We start from the raw sequence: 23,026 nt of genomic DNA on the forward strand, positions 1-23,026 counted from the left end.
AGCATTATTACACTTGCACGAATTTTCAGACGCGAATAGAGGTCGCTATATCGTCTGCGACCAAGGTTAGTGGTTGCTGAGGGATTTCTAGATTTTTCGATCACAAAATGTATTTGACGTACGTGCTACAAATCACATGTACATGCCATATCTGAGTAACAGCATACACACTCGGGCCTGAGAATCGCTAGGAAAATTCTACGATTTCGTGAAATAGACTTTTTACCAACTCTCAATTGCAAGTCACGTCTGCGGCCTATAAAGATATGCTGTTACCGTCATGGTCGGCTAAAATTTATATATTATTTCTTCTTCACAAAGTGGCCGACAGTTGTCATGATAGTCCATGCGCCGATGGTGCAACGTGTGTAGCTGGCGTTGATGGATTTCAATGTGTGTGTCCTTCAGATAAAATCGGTGAAAGATGTGAAACGGGTAAGATCACATATTAAATCATCTTTTCCTTTTAACAGGAGAGATCATCCAATCAGAACTAGCACCAAAAACAAGAGTCACATCCAAAATTGTCACATTATCCATTAACACATATATTATTGTACACTTATCTATTTTATTTCGAATATAAGAATAGAAGATAAAACGTCCTTGTCATAGCACACACACATACAGAAACACACACACAAGAAGACACAGAAAAAAACACATACAAACACGCCAGTATTGATTCAAGGGCAACTCAAGGAAGACTAGAAAATGTGACTGTCCTCATGGAAAACGAGCAACATCGATCCGTCAACACAGTTATAGTGACTAAAGCTTAACAAGTATGTCGTGCTTCATATATGTCACCTACATTTGTTAATCTGCACGTTAATTTATATTATTTTTGTCTCTATTCTTTTTCATTTATTATGAAAAAATTCAACATAATTTTCCCACAGAATAACGATTGTAACAAGTGGGAAATGCGTGCATTCCTAGGATTAACTTATATTTGAAAACATCCTATGTTCAGTCATTGAACTTTTACGGGAGCAGATAAAAGTGGTGTCACTTAATGGTTGAATGCTTTATAAAAAGTGATGTCAATTCTGCTCTCTGTACAGCCATTAAAGCAATTCAATTATCAGCCGAGATGACAAATGCAGAGTTCGCGGATGATTTGACCGACAAAACATCTGTGAGATATCAACAACTTGAATCGGAAATTATACAGCAGGTATGGCTTTTGCAATAATATTCCATGAAATGGCATTGGTTGTCTTTCAACACGATACGATGTTTTAGGTCCAGGCCGGGAAAATATATATATTCTACGGGCCCGACCGAATGACGTCCGTTTCAAAATCTTCTAGCTTTTATTTTTACAAAACAATTTTACAAAACATTTTATTACTGGAGACAGCAATTGCAGTAATCCGCAAAGGGCCGTATTTAGATTAACATTAAAATGCTACATGACTTTTGCCACAATTCAATTGTAACTTGTCTGTGATGGCTATTAAAGGTATACTGTCACCTGTTCCAATTTTGCCACAGTTACCATGGAAAGAGAAAATCTAACCAATCACAGATTTTAAGCGGGTGGCCGCATTTTAAAACAGCGCCCTCACATGAGCATTTTGAATACCAACGTACGCCCTTTGACCATATATGGGCGCATTTAGATTACAGGTGACTGTATACCTTTAAGAACTGATAGCGTGTTGATTTCTTGTAATTCGTACGACATTACATAAATATTCAGCATTTTACATTTCAATTTTCAATATTGAAAATGTTATCACACATGTTTCATTAACGATTAGATCAGTGAAGTTTCATCGAAAAATGTTGTATTGTCCTTTAATTTTAAGATAACTGATCTGTAGCTTACAGTTCTAAATACAGAAAACACAATACAGACATTTACTCTTCCATTATGACAACTGTCGGACCCTTTAAAAAACTGAATTCTCTGCGAAAAACTTAAAGTCTCACCCCATGAAACTCATATATTTTTTGAAAGCCTATATGATTTTTAAGGGTGCTGTAGTTTGTGAATTGTTATGCATGATAGAAATGGTGACAAGCAAATTTCATTAACCCTGGTATAGAAAATCGGTTTCTTCAGATTCCATACCCTGGACGGCTGCTGCTGTTACAGTGTTTCCGGCTGAATGATGCGAGGTCAAATGCTGTTACAGAGTATAAATATTTGATGGCGGGTCTGCAAATTAGGTTCAAGATAGTTTTCTGTGACGCGAAATTTATCCTGCTGGTGATTGACTTCATGTCTAACACCTTGAAGAGTCTATACAAAAATATTTTGGCCCATAAAAGACATCTCAGACACTCCTTTCTATTTTACTTTGTTGGGGCTTATATCGACTTGAAGCTCTGCAGTGTTCATACAGGGGAAGGTAACAACTGATTTGTTCGAGGTAATATAATTCAAATTAACTGCCTCAAAATCATTATGTAAATTTATTACAAAATACGCATCACAGCATTGACCGATATCTGGGTATTTAGAAAATATATTTTTACAGGGTTAAGAGGCTCAGTTTTTATTTTTATTATTTCAGAGAAGTCATAGTGGCTCTGAACGATTACATTTAGCGCGAAATGCCAGTAGATACGATACAACATAAAAGCATAGGCAAATATATTTTAAATATGTTATTCCGTGCTACTCTTTTAAAGATTACCTCTTCATTGGTGAACGTTAGCACTTTTCAGAAGCTTGAAGTTGTTGAGTTCAAGTAAGTATAGATATCTAGTGTAAATTTAAATTCGATGTTGTACAGGCTGTCTGTGTAACTTTACCAATATGAAGCAAAGCTTTATAATTTAGATACTGGCCAGGTGCATTTTATAGTGTGTATTGTCATCTCTTGGGACGGCACCAATGATTGAAGAACATGGGTTCTACAGCTGACTTGAAGTATTGTGTGCAAAATCTAACATGTGAATTGCATTGATATAAGTCATATGATATACCAGATTTATTGTTTTTATTTATTGTCTGTGTTTATCAGGCCGGGGTCGGTGATTGTTGTTCTTAACCTCGTCTTACTCGCTAATTCAACGACTACAGAAGAGGAAACCGTAATTCAAGATTTAAAGGAAAACTTAAACACCAACGGCTTACTGAATTACACTGTGGGAAGAATAGAACAAAAAGTTGGTAAGTCTTGAAAGTTTGCAACAATGGATGATTCCCGACGATCATCACTTTTCGATAGTATCACTGCAGATATGTTGAAGTGACAGATGAATACTAGCACGAATAGTTACAGAATTTTGGAAAAGAAAGAAACAATTTTGTTATTACGGAAATAAAACGTATTCATGGTTTCTGCATTGTGGGATATTGTTCATCAATGTTTGATTATTTTAAGGTGTGAAACTTATATATTCAACACATAGAATAACTTGACAGGTCCTTGGTTTCAATAGAAACAAATTTTAAATCTGGATGGATTGGCACAGTTTAGTTGAACGTCCGTCATAAAGGCTTATGTCAATTAAGAGAGCAACAAGTACAATCTTCATAATGTAATATTCAATCAGATGTAGGAGTAATGAATTGACTTAACTTTCATCATAATTTTTATTTTTTCGATCCTTCGATTTTCGTTTAGATCTCTGTGAAGGAGTCCAGTGCTTGAATAATGGTATGTGCGTCTCTGAAGCAACAGACTACGTCTGTTATTGCCGGAACAACTTCTTCGGACGAAACTGTGAAAAAGGTGCTTATTAAACACCTATTGCCTGGTCATGAGGGCTATAGCGCCCGTCTATTACCCCGAGGGGCCGTGTGTTACCAGAAACACATCGCTATTCCCCGAGGCCGTAGGCCGAGGGGTCACGTTATAGCCATGTGTTTCTGGTAACACAAGGCCACAATGGGTAATAGACGAGCGCTATAGCCCGAATAAAGACCAGGCTATAGGTGTTTTATAACACACCACATGCTCATGTTGTATTGTTATATAGTTTTGAATGTGTTTTGATATTTTGCACCGCAACAATTCACTGTGATAAGTTCACTGGGCGATGTTTCCACAGTGGTTTCAGTTGTACGTAGTACCACTTTCTTTCAAAAAATATTCTAAACATACCTAGCGACATCCTTAGTTGCACTTTTTAAATCTTTTCCGTCGATTACCTGTTCAAGTTCCTACGCTGTTGGAATGTTGAAAATTTTGGAAAATCTGTTTTAGATAATGTGTCGTCACCTATCCCGGACGCACATCACGTTCTAGTCACCGCCATTGTTGCAAAGCTGCAGACGACACTACGGTCACGTGACCGGGCACTTTTCCAAATTTGGTCAGAACTATTTCCCTAGGGAAATAGCTTTTCAAAAAATGCCCTCTGATGTCACTTTTATCAATCCGGTGGGGACTAGACGTATCTATTTTCTCGTCACGTGACGTATTCTGGCGAATCGCCACGCGGAATGAGCATGTGGCGTGTTATAAATGGATATATTTATCCCAGTCATTGAAATATCGCAAATAATTACGAATTCAATGTTTGCATTATGCTGAAAAATCTATTTAAAAGAATGGTAAATTTTCGATTAGTTAGTGACATAATTGTCTTGAGATGTTAATGATGTTATGTTGCCGATGTCTTTTCGAACAATACTTTCTGAGCAGAATTCAAGGAAAAGATACGTCTCACAAGCGGGTACAAGATTCTGCGTGTAATCGAAGAGCAAAATATTCAAAATCCTGTATTTGATGTGTCGTCCATGTTGACCAATCCAAACGCTGTACATCGATATGATTTCGTCCCAAGTATTGACGTTTCTAAATTTACGATCGATAGTTTATCAGGAAAAGTGAATGCAACAATTGACAAGTTTGACTACGAACAGAAAAACAGGTATGAACTTGAAATAGAAATCGTCGATTCAGAGGGAGCAACACGGGTTCTCTTGATAATTGCTGTCGACAACATCAATGACAACCGTCCTTACTTCACAAACACACCACACGAAAGTACAATCATGGAGTACGCCCCTCTTGGGAGCCTTGTTTCGGCAGTTACTGCATTGGATGCCGATGGTACAGATGCACTGACGTACTTTATTTCTGACGTAATTGCTGATATTGAGTCCTTGTTTTCGATGAGCGACGACGGAAGGATCCTCGTTCAGGGAATACTTAATAGAAAACGATTGGAGAACGACGGATACTTGGATGATGGCAAACTACTACTCCCCGTGGCTGCCTCTGATGGAGAGAGAACTGCAACGTCCACAGTCTTTCTTACGGTAGAGCCTCTGTTTGTTCGAGACACTGAAAAGAACGAAACCAGATACCAAGTTGCTGTTCCAGAGAATGTTACTGTTGGATATTTCGTTGCTGATGTCAGCGTACCTGATGCTGAAAACAAAGGAATCACTTACAAATACAGAATAAGTGTTGGGCAGCCAGACGAATTCCAATTTGCAGTTAATGAGACCACGGTAGGGGTGACAGCGTTCGTATTTGGTTATGATCATGATTACATGTCAAACTATTCCGTATAAACTTGTAGCGATGTTTGTTTGGTTATTCAAGGACCGATTTTAGGACGTTCACAGAATCAAAAAAAAATATTAAAATGAGAGAAAACTGAAATACAAAGTATTGTGTACAGTATGCGATTCTATTCTTGGCAAATTAGTTGAAAACTAACTTGTCGACTAGAACAATTGGCATTACACGCTTACAGACTGAGTACATGATTGAATGCATTTCAACACGATATGGAGAGTGGAACAGAATACAGTAATGTACCAAACAAAACACTCTAACGTTAATATATGTCAGAAGTTATAGCCATTCGAGTATCAAAATTCAGCAGTCGTGTATTTTCGACGTGTTCGATCAGGTTATTACATTTTAAAGTGATGATATCTATCTATCTATCTATCTATTGTTACGTGCAGAGAAAACGAACAAAAGGGTGAACTCAGCAGTTAACGTTTAAACAAAATTATTACGAAAATAAAACTAATTGCTAAGTCAGGGATAGAGTACAAGCTTTAAAAGTGTACAGACTACTTATCTCAGCTGGGACGGCAAAGCTCCAGTCTCAGAGTTGTAACAGTCAGTTGGATGAATGAACAGTCCTTTGGCTTGCAGGCTTGAAGCTGCACAAAGTCCACAGTATAAATCCAGCGTTGGCAGTGAAGGTCTTGAAAAGTCTTGAGAATGACTACTGCTGGAGTTTAGTAACACACAAGAGACACGATCCCAAAAGTCTGACTGGAAGCTGAGCACGTCCCTTTTATAAAGGCATATAAGAACAATCTAGAACTTTTATTGACATGCTAATTACTGTTCTAAAATTATCTCCCTTACACAACTAATCAACTTTCCAGAACATTCCAAACATGACTAATTGAATTCAAGGTTGTGAGGTCATCAAGGGCAGTGACCTTGAGAATGTTCTAGACTAATTGAACTCAGGTCATGATGAGTGTGGGGGAAATGACCTACATAACACACCCCTCTTCAAAAAAAGAAAATTTTTCAAAGAAAAATCTTTCTTTTACAAATGTATCTTGAAAAAGATTTAAGTACTCAAAATTTTTTACTCTAAAGTAAAATTTCTTGAAAGTGAACAACAATAAACTCTAAATACGAGAGAGACAGTCTGCAATTAAATTGTCTCTGCCTTTGATATATCTAATGTCAAGATTAAACTCCTGTAACATTAAACTCCATCTTAGCAATCTCTGATTTTTGCCTTTAAATTTCTGCAGAAAAACAAGAGGGTTGTGATCAATATAAACCACTATTGGCTGATTTGAAGAAGTAACATAAACTTCAAAATGCTGTAAAGCTAATATCAAAGATAAACACTCTTTTTCAATTGTAGAGTAGTTTCTCTGAGATTTGTTAAGTTTGTGTGAAAAGTAGCAAACAGGATGTCCCATGACTATCTTCTTGCAATTTGTTGTTGGAAAACTTGAAATGGCACTGAATTTGGCATAAAGTATGCACGGCAAAGTCCGGTTATTTTTACTGAGTTCGATAAAGTCATTGTTCGGCAAATACTTGGCTTCCTCCTGGAGATATTCCGCTTTCGCAGGATTCAGTCCGTCTGGATGTTGTTCCACTGGATTACTGTCGCAGACATCTTCGTTGTGGTAGATGATGTTTGTCCTCGTTGGAACATCTTGGAACAAATGTTCATGGATTGGTTCTTTCAGCTGTTGTTGGTGTTCTGGCTGGAGGTGTGCCAACTTTGTAGACTCCAGCTTCTCCAGGATTTCTGAGTTCTGAAGCTTGACCGAGCCCAGCTTTGAGTTTAGAGTATTTTCACTCAAGTCAGTTTCAGTATCACTATCTTCATAATGGTTTGAACTGACTGCACTGACAGGCTGAGTTTAGTAGGATTATCCCTATCCAAATATGGCTTAAGCATATTTATGTGACATAGCTGTTTTTGTTTTCGCCTGTCAGGTGTTATTATGATGTAATTTAAATCACTCAATTTCTTATCAATTAGGTATGGCCCAAAGTAACGAGCATGGAGTGGTTTGCCAGGAATTGGAAGTAGAACAAGAACTTTTTGACCTGGTTTTAAACTTCCGTTTTGAGGTGCTTTTATCATATTTGGTTTTCATTGACTGCTGAGATGACTCAAGATTTTCTCTGGCTAATTCACATGCTTTAGAGAGTTTTGTACGAAAATCTGACACATATTGCAAAATATTCAGACAATCATCATCGTCTGATAGGAATTTCTCTTTAACGAGCTTAAGTGGGCCACGGACTGTATGTCCAAAAACAAGCTCAAATGGGCTAAAACCAAGAGACTCTTGAATTGACTCTCTAACAGCAAAGAGCAGAAAATGAATTCCTTCATCCCACTGCTTCTCTGTGTCAAAACAGTAGGTCCTAATCATGTTTTTCAAAGTTTGATGAAATCGCTCAAGAGCACCCTGACTTTCTGGATGATAGGCGGATGACCTATACTGTTTAATGCCTAGCTGATCCATTACTTGTTGAAAAATACCAGACATAAAGTTGGAGCCTTGATCGGACTGGACACATTTAGGGAGGCCAAATAAAGTGAAAAATTTGACTAAAGCTCTCACTATAGTCTTTGTCTTATGTTTCTCAGTGGTATGGCTTCTGGGAACCGAGTTGATGTACACATAATTGTCAACATGTACTCATTTCCTGATCTTGTTTTTGGTAGGGGCCCAACACAGTCTATTAGAATCCTACTAAATGGTTCTTGAAATGCAGGAATTGGCTGTAAAGGGGCCTTTGGAATGGTCTGATTCGGCTTTCCTACCATTTGACATGTGTGACAAGTTTTACAGAAATGTGTTACATCCTGCCTGAGATTAGGCCAATAAAAGTGACTGAGAATTTTATGATAAGTTTTCCTGACTCCTAAATGACCAGCCCAGGGGGTTTCATGGGCCAGGCGCAATATTTCAGCACGATAGGGCTTTGGAACCACAATTTGATGTTTTATAGCCCAATCGTCATCAACCAAGACATCTGGAGGTCTCCATTTACGCATAAGAATACCAGATTTTGTATAATAAGAAACAGAGCTATCTGAAGTTTTACCTTCATCATCTACCCTGTCAAACAAACACAAAATATCTGGGTCTTTGTGTTGTTCTGCAATGAGATTTGATCTAGAAAATGTCTGACTTTGGTCAGCAGTTTTACTGGAAGTTGCAAATCCACGAGGGATAACGGAATGATCCGTGTCAAACACCTGACTGAGAAAGGTGTCATTTAAGTCAACATCTGTGACATTATTCTTGAGAGTATTTTGATTCTCGGAAGTTTTCTTTGACATGGCTCGAGTAATTGCACATGATGGGAAAAGGCCGGGAATGTCTTCCTCTATTGGCTCTGGATTTTGATCTAAACTAGGATTATCAGTCACAAGTGGATTAGTAATGACCTTGTCCCCAGCAAGGTCGTTTCCAAGAAGAAGGTGAATCCCTTCAAAAGGCAAAAAAGGCCTAATACCTAAAGTCACAGGTCCAGAAACAAAGTCCGAAGACAAATAGACATTATGGAGAGGAACAGGAATGTAGTCATTACAATCTACCCCCTTAATAAGAACTTTAGAACCTGAAAATGAATTTTCAGAAAACGTTAGGGTATCTGCCAACAAAAGAGACTTGGAAGCCCCGGTATCTCTTAAAATTTGACAGGGGTAGCGGAAGAAAATCACTAGAAAGTGATATAAAACCATCATGAATAAATGGTTCGAAAATACCCATAATGCTATCTTGAGAAGAATTGACCTTGACCTCATTAATTGGGGATAAGAGGGGTTTAACCTCAGAAAATGTGTTGCACACATTATTAGACTCTAATTGAGTTGATGAAGAAATAAAGCCGGTTGGCTTAGATCCACTTTGACCACTTTGACCTTCACGTTTTCTTTTCAATTTGAAACAATCTGACATTAAATGGCCGTCTTTCTTACAATAATTACAAGAAAGTGTACCGAACTGTTTGTCAGAAGGAGATTGAGACTTGGGATCTGATGATGTGGGAGTGTTACTTGAATTTTGTGAACTGTTGTCATTTGATTTTCTACTCTCCTTTGAAAAATTCTTGGATGAAAAGGACGAGTTAAATTTACCTGCATTGTTTCTGTATGAAAAGGACTGGGATGGTTTGCTGAGAAATGAAGATTTGCGGGTCAATGAATAATCATCGGCCAAACGTGCAGCAACCTCTAATGTATCTGCCTTTTGTTCATTGATAAACGTCTTGATGTCACTCCGGATGCACCTTTTAAATTCCTCAATCAAAACAAGTTGTCGTAATTTGTCATAATTCTGACTGACCTTTTCCGAAGAACACCAACGATCAAACAGTTGTTCTTTTGTTCGAGCAAATTCAACGTAAGTTTGATCTTTCACCTTCTCACAATCCCTAAATTTCTGACGGTAAGCTTCAGGCACCAACTCATAACCCTTGAGAATTAATTCCTTCACAGAATCATAATCCGAAGCCTGCTCTACTGACAACTGAATGTAAATTTCTCTGGCTTTACCCACCAAAGCACTCTGCAAAAGCATAGACCAGGACTCCTTAGGCCAATCCAGACTCTGAGCAATTTTCTCAAAATGAAGGAAATATTTATCAACATCCTTTTCTTGGAAAGGGGGAACTAACCTGAAATGCTTAGTGATGTCAAAATTGTCTGAAGGGAAGAATTTTCCTGACTTTCCAAGCTCTAAACGTCTCATTTCTAACTGCAGTCGGTGTTCAGCTAATTCTCTTTCCTTTTCTTTTTCCTCTCTTTCTTTCTCCCTTTGTCTTTCTTCCATTTGCAATTCTTTTTCTTTCATTTCCAATTCCCTCTCTTTCTGTCTTTCTTCATTTCTAATCTTTCCTGCCTTTCTTTTTCTTTCTGTCTTTCTTCCATTTGCAATTCTTTTTCTTTCATTTGTAATTGCATTTGTATTTTTTCTTTTTCTAATGCCAATTTTTTAAGCTCCAAATCTGCCTGAATTTCTAATTCTAATTTTTGAGTTCGAAGGAAGACTCAGGCTCATAATCTTTTAAGGCAGACTCTTCAAAATGGCCAGAATTAACTAAATGTTTTGCAATCTTGAATTGAATTTCTCGCTTGCGCATAGATCTTTTGACTTCTACTTTAAGGAAATTGGCCAGTGCAATGAGGTTGTCCTTTTTGAGGGAATCAAATGCGTCCTGATCAAGGTCATCCATAAATTCGTCTGGCTTGAATTCCGCCATGATTAAATTTTGCTGAGTTCACAGTATACAGTAGTTTTGAAAAGGCAGGCAAAATGTTGTCAAACGGCTCAAAATATTCGTATCCCGGACAAGCCCCCAATTTTGTTACGTGCAGAGAAAACGAACAAAAGGGTGAACTCAGCAGTTAACGTTTAAACAAAATTTATTACGAAAATAAAACTAATTGCTAAGTCAGGGATAGAGTACAAGCTTTAAAAGTGTACAGACTACTTATCTCAGCTGGGACGGCAAAGCTCCAGTCTCAGAGTTGTAACAGTCAGTTGGATGAATGAACAGTCCTTTGGCTTGCAGGCTTGAAGCTGCACAAAGTCCACAGTATAAATCCAGCGTTGGCAGTGAAGGTCTTGAAAAGTCTTGAGAATGACTACTGCTGGAGTTTAGTAACACACAAGAGACACGATCCCAAAAAGTCTGACTGGAAGCTGAGCACGTCCCTTTTATAAAGGCATATAAGAACAATCTAGAACTTTTATTGACATGCTAATTACTGTTCTAAAATTATCTCCCTTACACAACTAATCAACTTTCCAGAACATTCCAAACATGACTAATTGAATTCAAGGTTGTGAGGTCATCAAGGGCAGTGACCTTGAGAATGTTCTAGACTAATTGAACTCAGGTCATGATGAGTGTGGGGGAAATGACCTACATAACACTATCTATCTATCTATCTATCTATCTATCTATCTATCTATCTATCTATCTATCTATCTATCTATCTATCTATCTATCTATCTATCTATCTATCGATCTATCGATCTATCTATCCATCTATCTATCTATCTATCTTTATTATGATGACATATTATAGTGATATATATATATATATATATATATATATATATATATATATATATATATATATATTGAATAGTGCAAAATAAAGCATCGATGGTAAAATAACTGAAGTATGATGCCGTCATCATGGGATCATCATTAGAAGGTGTAGTCAAAGCAAAAATTCTATGACAACTTTTTACATTTTTGAAAAGGCACATTTCGTTTGTGAAACTTTTTGTTTTTCATGAATGTATTAATAGTACGAAATAGTAGGGCATTTAATATCCTTTGGGCTTTGTTTGTGGTCTGTAGGAGTTACCTTGGGGTTCAGTGTAATTGCTACGTAATGATTACATGTCCTACGTTTCTGAGGAAGATTTGGTTTAATGTTACCAACTGTCGTTTTTCTAATGTATAATTTTAAGGGAATTATAACGACAAGACAGCTACTCGACAGGGAAGAAGATCCTCTGTACATTTTTTCGATAATTGTCCTTGAAAATCAATGTTTATCTGGAATTGAGGTACGTACTGGCTAATCACCTGAAAAACTGTGCTTTATTGTCGTATTCTAATCGTTTTACGAGTTGCTAAAAGCTCTCATCAAAATACTCTTGTCATTTTAAAAAGATACCTGATACATTCTAGACGGCTTTCGACGAGTTATAAAGAAAAAAGGGACAATGATGGCGATCTTTGAATATATATTATCAAAAGGGGATGGATTACTGGATATTGTAAAGTTGTCATTTGTCTGTGTGCAGTCTTATCACAAGAGATAAGAATATATATTCAAGAATACCATCAGATAATGTAATGCTATCAGAGTAGTATGTTTGGTCATAAGTTCAACATTCGTTCACGTGGCATTAACTTTCGCAGATACTTCTTGAAATCACAATCGAAGATATCAACGATGAAATTCCAAAGTTTGGTGAATTATCATACTCTGCCTCAATTAGAGAAGATGTTGGATCTCGCAATGAGCAGACATCGGTTATAATTGTGAGTTGACAAACTCTATTAAAAGACTGCTTTTTTTAAAATTTAGGAATAAAAAAGACAACATACATCTATGTGCTAACATAGTGGGGTCTTTAATGTCCCTTCCAGTGTCTGATACTGTTTTCTCATACTTTTGCCATGAAATTCTTCTGCACGATTTTTCTGTCCCACACTGATCATGTTACAAACATTGGAAAATGTGTTTTCCTTCAGGAAATTCTATTGTACTTTACAGATGATGTTTAAAGATTGTCAAGCGTTTTTTTAAAGTTAGTAATAAAATAATAATGACAGCATAAGTCTTGTGGTAAAAAAATAGGTCTTTATTTGTTCTTTTGCCCGGGAGGGGTACTCCTAATATTTCAGTACAAATGTGTGCCGCCCCATCTACCCAATGTATATTCAAAAAAGGGACACCCATTTTTAGAGCTTGCCAAATTTGGGGAATTTTCACCTTTATCCTGTTGCAAGTTCAGATTTTTCTAAAAAATGGGACATTTGCTTTGTTATAGACCCATGCTTGACGTTTTTTCAGACGAAAAGTCGACCTATATTTGTTGAGGCAACCCATGTTTAATGAAAAAGTGACCTATTCGAGACCTTATATGGGAGTATTCCCCGGGCCTTTTCGATGTCCTACATTTTTCCATCGCTATTGCTTTGAAAATGATCATGCTACCAGTATCGAAGAATCTATCTTTCCTTTCTTTCTATTGTACAGATCCCGCCGATACAGGCAATGGACGACGATTTCGGGTTGAATGCGGATGTAAGATATTCCCTCGTAGGATCAGGAAGTGAATTGTTTTTCATAAACCCAAAGAGTGGCGCTGTATGGTTGAAGGCAAGTGCAGACTTGGACTATGAATCCATCAAAGAGTATCATATGACGGTAGTAGCTAAAGATAGAGATGGCCATCCAGATGGAAACTCAAATTATGTACCGTTTACTGTGGAGATCACAGATGCTAATGATAACTCACCAGTATTCACAGCTACTGAACAGCTACAACATTTGATAATCAGTGAAGATTCTCCGATAGCAACTGTATTAACAACCATGCAAGCTACAGACGCCGATACGGGTTTAAACAGTGAACTCAATTACTACATTCTTGAAGGAGACGATGGAAAGTTTAGTATGGACTCCACGACAGGTGAGCTGTTTTTGCGTTCTGAACTCGACAGAGAAGCAAAAGATAAATACATCTTGGGAATAATTGCACGTGACCAGGGATTTCCGGCGAGGGACACTTTAGTCAATGTAAGTGTTACTGTTTTAGATGTGAACGACAACTCGCCTCGCTTTGATCAACAGTTTTACAATGGACGCACTCCGGAAGGTCAAACGGGATCTACAATTTTAACTGTAATCGCTTCTGACCCTGACTTTGGTAAGAACGCTGAGATAGAATACTCGCTAACTCATCCAACTATCTTTACCATCGACGGCAATGGAGCTGTATCGTCAAATACTGCACTAGATAGGGAGACAGTTCCGTCATATGATCTTGAAGTCATGGCCACTGATAATGGGACGCCACAGAAATCAACTTCCGTGCGAGTGAGAATTCTAATCGACGACATAAATGATAATGAACCGAAACTTTCATCACAAAAGTATGACGCGACAATGCTGCTCCCGCCAGGCGGCATAACAGCTGAAACTCTTGTCTTGTTCGTGTCTGCCTCGGATCTCGATAGTGGCAGCAATGCAGAAATTACATATTCTGTTATAAGTGAAAAATACAGCGATACATTTGAAATTAGTCCCAATGGTGCAATCACAGTTATAAAAGACTATTTACCAGTTCCTGGTGTTGATAATGAAATGCTAATATTCAATATCTCTGCTGAAGATGGCGGGGCTCCACCAAAAGAAGACACTGCTATGGTGGTCATTACATTCGAAAAACCATCACCAGTGTTTGAGTTCAATAAAACCATTTATGATTTCAACGTTACGGAAAATGAAAAGAACGTGTATGTTGGAAATGTTGAAGCGTTCAGTAGAAATGTGAACAAGGACTTCATGTACGACTTACCTTACATCATAGAAGGAATAACTTTAGACCAATACGCGGTGAGTTGATATGTAGTTATTTGCATGCTCTTGACGTGGCACACAGCATATCAGGATGCCGACGTTCTAAATATTATCTCACATTCTTTAGCAAATTATACAGTGACATTAACAACCTTGCTTATCGTAGGTTTTGAACAATAATTAGGAGAGAGGTTAATCTATTTTTGTTATGCATTTTACAGAGGCCTTTATGACATATACCATCGAAAATATGTGTTGGAAACTATAAATGTTTATGGTGTTCAATGTATATGGCGTATATCTGCCACATATATGAAGAAAGCCCTAAAATGTAAAATTCTGTACACGTGAGGCTTACATACAGCCTATTTTAAAATATTCAATTGAGGTTCATTTAGACACCGTTTTTCTCTTTTTCCTTTGTCATTTTCTTTTGTTTAGTTTATCGTGTTTCTCAAAGCAGCTTTATAGTTACTAAATTTTTCTGACAATGCATAGTGGGCGGTAGTGTAAGTATATTAAGCTTTTTTCGTAACTTCAAAAGAACGAGTTTTCTTTTCTTTTTAGGGTTTCATTAATGTAACTCGCCCGATAGATAGGGAGACAACTTCAATTGTAACATTTAATGTACTGGCTCATGGTGATAATGAAGAAGACGGATTTGCTTTTGCGACGGTAAGATGTATACAGTTAACTTTTAACCTTGCCGGATGACATTCATTTATTTACCGTTCTGCAATACATCGGTCACATATTTGAATTTTTCATCGACGTATTGAAAGGGTACATAAAAGAGACGAATGTTAAATAACCACGCAAGATACAAAAGCATAGTCCTGCCAAAAGCAATCCCCAAGCTGCAGAAAAGCTGTAAAAATGTTTTCTTATCTACTTCCATTTTAAAACAGGTAGAGATAAACATTCTTGACGTAAACGACGAGGTGCCATACTTCATATTCCCACAAGAACCAGTGCTGTGGACTGAACTGCTGGAGAATTCTCTCAATTCGTCATTTGTTCAATTCAAAGCTGAAGACAGAGATCAAGATGGTCCTAACTCACAGATTGAATACAGCATTGCCGACGGAAATGAAGGTTTGTGTATCTTGTAGATATGATTAGTTGTTTACGGAAAAATACATCTCAATACGTTCGCAAGGCCCTCAACGTAACATTTTGCAGATTTTTGTGGGTAGGCGTTTTTTCCCGTTTTATTTATATGTTGTAGCTTTTACTCCCTTTGTTGTTGCAGGGCAATATTCTTTTTTGTGTCTTATCTTTCGCGGTTTATCTGCTGCTGTTATGAAGTAACGTTTCATCCTAGTGATTTGTTGATAAACCTTACAAAATCATGTTTGTATTGTGTATTTATGTTTAACTTTCCACCTAAAGATGGCATATTTGAGATCGATCCTTTCACTGGAGTCTTCAGTGTTATAATTGAAGCCGACAGGGAATCTCGAGATGGTTACAGTGTAATAATCGAGGTAAGTTAAAATTAACAATCTATGTTTCCATGTTTTTCAATCAGAATTTATCTGACATCTTCGTTTATTGTAATGAAAGTAATCTAATCCCTGGTAAAACAATATCAGGTATTATATCAGGTATTTTATTGTTACTTTTTAATACCTTTATTTTCTTTCTTTTTCTCTGAAAGCCATGAAACAATTTATTCGTACCACCCACAAACGCCAAATCACAAACGTGCATATATGTGTACCTTTTAGAATAAGCTAAATGGTGAGAAAATAAAAGTAACTGCTATTTCCTTTCTCTGTTGAAGGCCAGTGACCAAGGGTCACCATCTCTAAATACCAAGGTGTCACTTCATGTTCAAATTCTGGACGAAAATGACAATGCGCCGAATATAGCAACAGATTCATCAATATTAGATGTAAATGAAAATATAGGAATCGGAACTGAGGTATTACAAGTATCTGTCTCTTATTAGAGCTTTTGGTTTTGTACATGTATAGTCTATCCAATACAATATATCTAACTGACATTCATGATATTATATATTAAGCTTTTACAATAACTGGAGCTGGCTTTCACTTATTCCTGAAGCCTGGAGCAACTGATTTGAAATTACATGTCCAATATAGAAATGTCGAAAATCATTTCTATGACAAAATCATAATACTGTTATTCAATTTCGTAACATTTTCAAAGCAATTTTAACACGATTTGAAAAATGTGATTTCTACACCTACTACATTTAAATGCATAGCGTAGATTGCTAAAGTCCAGATTTTACACTATCACAGGAACATTGGTTATAGGCTTAATTGGCGTAATCAAAGAAAATATGTAGCAAGGTTTACAGTTAAGTACATTAATGTGCATATAATCTGTAAAATACCCTATGTTTTCAACATTGGTTAAAGCTTCAAAATGGATTTTCCGGTAAATTTATGCACAGATTAGACTTTCAATGGAAGAGATCAATGCTGTAACCCAGGTTACATTTCCCTTATGTTCTTTTGATAGGTGACCTACGTAACAGCAAGTGATGACGATATAGGCGAAAATGCTGAAATGTTCTTCCAGCTTGAGGACGACTCAAATGGCACGTTTCATGTCACAGGTGAATATTCACAAGTGTTAGATTTATTATCCGCATCAATTTTATGTGGTAATACTATCATCAGTTTAACAACGGGTAGAATATTACTCCTAGATGTTAGAAACGTAAATTAGTGCATTAATTTCCTGCGAATCAAATCTTGGTTACTGTGATACAAATTCATTACGCAAAGTAGTTGTCAACATCCTGAGTTTCAAAAAGCACATGGTATAACAGAATTGTTCGATGGGTGCATCAAGCTGTAAGACCTTTGTATTTTCTTGCTTTTCGTGACTTTATGCACAAAACAAATCTAAGAGGCATTAAATTACATAATGATGTATTCAATGAAATAAAAGTGGATTGAGTCAGGAATTCTGATATTAAACCTGACGACATAAATTTTAAATAAATTTTATCTTCTGCTTGACATTTGACACTTTTCAGAGATTTCTGGATCAATTCGAACTGCAAAATTACTTGACCGGGAAACTCTGGACACTCATACCATAAAGGTTGTAGCAGTTGACAGGGGCTCTCCGGGGAAAACATCTACACCTCTGCTGATTAGCTTTAAAATAGAAGACTACAATGACAATGCACCTGAGTTTGAAAATCTTAACTATTATGCACCACTACCGAAGGATTCTCCACCAAACACCAATGTGTTTATGGTATCTGCAGTGGATAGAGATATCGGGATTAACGCCATGATCACATATGCTATTATAGGTATATTATGTTCAGTAGAGGCGTCATGCCAAAGCTTCGCTATCCTACAGGAAATGAAAAGATTTGCATGATTTGTCCGGTATTCGACAATGTTTAATATTTATGATGAAGATAAAAAATAACATAAAGTTATGAAGAACTTTATTCGTAAAGAATGTAGTTACGAACAATCACTTGCATATGCATGTGGTCATTGTGAGCTTTTTTGTGACAACTCTAATGCATTTGTCATGATATTTAAATGCTATTTGAACATATCCGCAGAAATAGCGATGCAGTGGAATATTTGTGAATTGGACGCTGCTAGATGCTACCGGAAATATAACTAAAATCACTCAAACTATCACACATAATTATGCTTTGTCTTTCTCTCTAGACGCAAACAATAAATCCATTTTCAGTATTGTATGGTATTTTATTGTATTGTCATCCTTGCCATGCCTGTATCGCCATTCTCCTATTGTTTAAAGGGAACTGATATAACCTTTATTCTAACATGTTAAACTATGAATCATTTTTTTTCAATTTAACCATAACTACGTACGTGCAGCTTGGCGTACTAGTATGCGTGACCTTCGTTGGCATGTTCATGTATGTAAAACAGCTGAGTGAACAAGACTTATGACACTCCGAAAAATCATTTATATTTAGGGTCAAACGTTCGTTCTTTGCATTCAATTCTTGGGTATTGCAGTACAGTTTTACCAAAGACAACTAAATGAAAGCATTGAAAATTTACACATATTGTGACCGATATGACCTCATCGTTCACAGCCTACTCAGTACGCTTGTTCATGGTCCTATGCTGGTGAAGAGTACGGTCCTCTTACGTCAACTGCATGTGCATCATGACAGAACCTCTATACGACAAGTTCCCTGTTGACAAGTTTAAACATCTAGGTACTGAATTATATCGAGTGTAGCCAAAAATTAGACAACAAACTGAAAATACTCGCGACAGAGAAAGTTCCCATATGCTTCCGATTTGTATATTCCCCGATTTGAAATTCAGAGGTTATGATCTTGCTCTGTGTAGGTTTCAGACACTGATACTCCAAGGAAAGTCAAACTTTCGTTTACGTTGTTAAAACACTGAAGTTTTAGTCCCATTTAGGCAAGCGAAAACATACGAGTCAACAATAAATACTTCGTACTGCAACGAAACGTACATGAACTAGTTACGCCGATGTACTTCCTTCAATCAAGTTTTCCGTAATCAGCTCACAAATTCCTTTTTAACATAGTGTTACTTTTCCGTTCGCGGGCTCAATCTCAAACGAGGTCAAAGTCGAGTCAGCAATGAAGGGGGAGGGTAATACTATTCAGGGCGGGATTCGGGTACGATCAATTCGTTGTAGAGGTCGAGGGCCGGACGGAGTAAGAGCAAAGGGGAACAGCCTAGCACTACTTTTATAAGATGAAAGCAAAGAGATAAGAAGTGAGGTCGGAGCCAACTACGTATTTATTACTTGAAACAGAAAAGTTAACATACTATTCGGATAGGTGTACCTTCCTCGGTATAACCAACTTGGGAAATTACGGGCAATTTCTCAAAACCGGCCTACTGCTCCCTACGGTCAACTACTCCCTACGGGTAACTGTTCTCCATTGAGCAGATTTTTGAGCTATTCTAAGTGCTCGGCCGGATCAACCAGTATGAATATAATTTGCATAGCGGCGTCAAAGAGAACACTGATTCGAACAATTTACCTTAAAGGACTGGGAGAAAATGTTGCGTTGCTAGCCAACATCAACAAACAGTTCAACGACAGCGCTGTCGATCAAATTTACCGTTAGGTGTAAACTAATCTCCAAGGTGACTAGAAACAAATCCAAAGTGAGTGCGGTCAAAATATGTCCATTGCATTACCGTAAGAAACGTCACAACGGTAAAGTTGGCATATTGCACGTCTAAGGACATGGATGATTCTTCGAGATAAGTTGACTGGGTACGGCTATTATATCCATTGTGCATTGATAGCTACATGTCGTACAGCTGCTTGCTCTCTGCGCTGAAAAGTTACTCAATCGAGCTTGAAATCAAAAAACTGGCCTCATAACTTTCGCAGGGGGTGAAGTTACTTTTCAAAACGGTCGCGAAAACCTCATGTTACACACTCCAGCCTATGTTTCACATCTACCGCAATGCTAAACCTAAATATAAATGCTCTTGCCGACATCTTTATATTTAAATTGTTCATTCTAAATGTGTACCATAATCCTGGCTTCTTGTGGAATAACTGTAAAGCGGAATAAAAGCTTCAAGTGATACGGTGCCACAACACCTTAGAAACCAACTTTCTATTTTGTACAACGAGGAACAAGCAAGGTCGATTTCAGTCGATTTCGTCGCTTATTTACGAAAATCCATAGGAAAACAGTCGTGAACAATGAATGCATGTATGACAAAAGGATTATTACACGAAGTTTGGTCGATACCGCTTCGTATTCTGGTATTGTGCCTGCATTTTGAAACGTTCCTGCAAAGCTCGTCAAAGTAGGGACATATAGCACGAATACGATGCGGTATCGCCAAACTTCGTGTAATAACCCTTAAGTATGGTATGGTATTGTATGGTATGGCATGGTATGGTATGGTATGGTATGGTATGGTATGGTATGGTATGGTATGGCACTGCATCGCATTTAGTTTTTGATAACATTTTTCCGAAGTATGAAATACATTTTAATCTTCATATTTACAATTTCTTTTATTTAAGGTGGCGGGAACTGCAGTCAGAATCATTTCAAGATAAATGCAACAACTGGACAAATCATTACTACAGACCATCTATATGACCAACCGTCAGGATCTTGTTTACTGCTAGTGAGATCTCAAGACATGGGAATAGATCCGCTGAGTAGCATCTCAATGGTTCGTAGAATATTTCTTTTAGGGCACATTAAACATTAGTTTCTCTGTGAAAATTTTATAAACTGTAAATTCTTGAGCAAAAAACCATACGGTTTTTATCACCATTCATTGAGTATGAAATGTCATCGTTCAAAACCAACGAAATTTAACTGTCAGAGATATGAATGTTTGTGAGGGAAATATATGCGGTCAGCAGGTCTGATCACCAAGGGATCGAAACGCAAGTTTTAGTAGGATGCAGATCCAAAGATAAGCCAATAAAACCAAACAGAACAGACTGTTTGCCTCGATCATCATGTGACAGAAAAGTTACCTTTTGCAAACAGAGAATGAATAACTGAATCTGAAATCAAGGGAACTTTGATATGCTTACAAAACAGCCCATTCAACATCTTAGGCTTATAGTTCCCTTTCTAATATACCTTCAGGTCGAAATAAACATCATGCAAGTAAACTTCCCTCCACAATTTAGATCTGAAGCATACAGGGCAAAGATTAATGAAAATTCTTTGATTGGGACTGAATTGAAGACCGAGCCCCAAAACCCACCACAAGCAGCAGATGATGACGCAGGTGCAAATGGAGAAGTCTATTACGATATTGTTGGAGGCAATGACGATGGTGAGATGAGCTTTATGTCTGTATAAATGGGTAGCGTAAAGGAGAGTCGTGGTTATAATAATTAATAAGTGCAAGTTTCAAATAATGTCGAGAGGGTCACGGTGTGTATTTTAATCATACTTAAGTAAACAGCATGATGATATCCCTGGTAATTGAACGTACAGCGTTAAAAATTCGATTTAATTGATGGAATTTGTGGACTGTTGATTGCGCCATCAACAATTCATTACAAACTTTGGTATTATGGCATGTAAATACCAAATACAGCGATGTTTTAGTAAATTACTTTGTAGAATATTATCAGAAAACGTTTCAGGTAGAATTTTCAATAAACACAGGGACACAAGGTCTTAAAAGGAATTACATTGAGAAACGCCATGTTATCGTCCGTGACTTGGATATTTCAGAGAGATAATTTGAGGGTGGTAAGAAAGCATGAAAAATTCATATTCTGCAAATTATGTGCTCTGCGGTAAAAATGACGTCAACGAAATGTAAGATATCCGCTATTCTTTCCTCTATATGCAGGACTATTTTCTGTACACAGCCTAAGTGGACATATAACTGTGAGCAAGGCACTCGACAGAGAAGCTATAGCATCTGTTGAGTTGATCATTTCAGCTCATGACGTCACTCCAGATCCTAAATCTGCGACTGTCATTGTGACCATTACTATTGAAGACGCAAATGACAATGCCCCAGAACTACCCCAATCACTTAACGCCACAATCACACAGGTATGTATCGCGACTCAAATATCCTAATAAGTACCATTTTATTATTAACTTGGATTGAAACATCAATGAAATCATTTCACGTCAAATCATGACCCAGTGATGTTGATCCAGTTTTATTTAAAGCTCCAGAGGAAGTGCGAATAAATATAAATTCAATTATTTACGATATATAATCCTACGATATTTTTATTTTCAGGCATTAAAATTCATACATAGCAGTTTTTCTAGTAAAAAATTTCATGATAGCATTGATTCTGGAAAATGTTAACCTCATGCTACGAAAGTTTTTCCATGCAGCAGTTTGAAAACACAAACACCGGGGAAACATTTTTTGATGAAAAAGTGGGTAAAGTTGATCTTTTTTTTCAAATATCGATCGAAATGTTTGGCATGGAGACATTACTTATTGGGTGTTTCGATTAAAATCAGTCCGGTATCGTTTCGAAAACAAGTTTGCATCGGATTTTTGTGTTCTTCTAATAAACGTATCGTATGTGGCATCAAATTATACTATCTGTTCTGATTTTTTTCTCTTTGATCATTTTAAACAGGATGGCAGTGCTGGAGATGTGGTTGCCACCATAAAGGCAAGGGACCCTGATATCGGAAAGAACACAGACAGTTTTTATCACATTGCCAGGGCTCGCTTTGAAGGCATTGGACCCGTTAATCCATCAGATTATTTCAATATCAATCAAACGAATGGTGTCATTACAACCACGGATAACTTATACACATTAAATCTTATATCTACTATCGACATTGAGGTAAAGATCCTATTAATTTTTACGACAATTAAATTTTCGTTCTTTTGGTAACAAAATCGTAACTTTTAACGACTCTGCGTGCGGTCTTTCTTCTCATATGACTTTTAGTGCAATATATATTTTATTTATTTCAGCATTTCTACATCGATACTAGAACAAAGGTGAATAGAAC

The 23,026-nt window shown here is 37.1% G+C and overlaps 1 protein-coding gene across 1 annotated transcript in view; it reads left to right on the forward strand.

Moving 5' to 3' along the window:
- Positions 1-350: 350 nt before the first annotated feature.
- LOC139119443 (protocadherin Fat 4-like) overlaps positions 351-23,026 on the forward strand; it is a 28,456-nt gene continuing 5,780 nt past the window's right edge. The window contains exons 1-19 of the mRNA XM_070683260.1: positions 351-435; positions 1,068-1,180; positions 2,647-2,705; positions 2,982-3,130; positions 3,588-3,695; positions 4,611-5,425; positions 11,927-12,025; positions 12,384-12,506; positions 13,228-14,589; positions 15,121-15,228; positions 15,462-15,648; positions 15,946-16,040; positions 16,340-16,480; positions 17,047-17,143; positions 17,570-17,854; positions 20,575-20,729; positions 21,158-21,350; positions 21,879-22,087; positions 22,639-22,854. Of these exons, the coding sequence (XP_070539361.1) occupies positions 1,097-1,180; positions 2,647-2,705; positions 2,982-3,130; positions 3,588-3,695; positions 4,611-5,425; positions 11,927-12,025; positions 12,384-12,506; positions 13,228-14,589; positions 15,121-15,228; positions 15,462-15,648; positions 15,946-16,040; positions 16,340-16,480; positions 17,047-17,143; positions 17,570-17,854; positions 20,575-20,729; positions 21,158-21,350; positions 21,879-22,087; positions 22,639-22,854 (4,485 nt within the window). The 5' untranslated portion in view covers positions 351-435; positions 1,068-1,096. The remainder of the gene's footprint in view (positions 436-1,067; positions 1,181-2,646; positions 2,706-2,981; positions 3,131-3,587; positions 3,696-4,610; positions 5,426-11,926; positions 12,026-12,383; positions 12,507-13,227; positions 14,590-15,120; positions 15,229-15,461; positions 15,649-15,945; positions 16,041-16,339; positions 16,481-17,046; positions 17,144-17,569; positions 17,855-20,574; positions 20,730-21,157; positions 21,351-21,878; positions 22,088-22,638; positions 22,855-23,026) is intronic.

This window comes from Ptychodera flava, chromosome 19, assembly GCF_041260155.1.
Source record: "Ptychodera flava strain L36383 chromosome 19, AS_Pfla_20210202, whole genome shotgun sequence".
Taxonomy (NCBI): domain Eukaryota; kingdom Metazoa; phylum Hemichordata; class Enteropneusta; family Ptychoderidae; genus Ptychodera; species Ptychodera flava.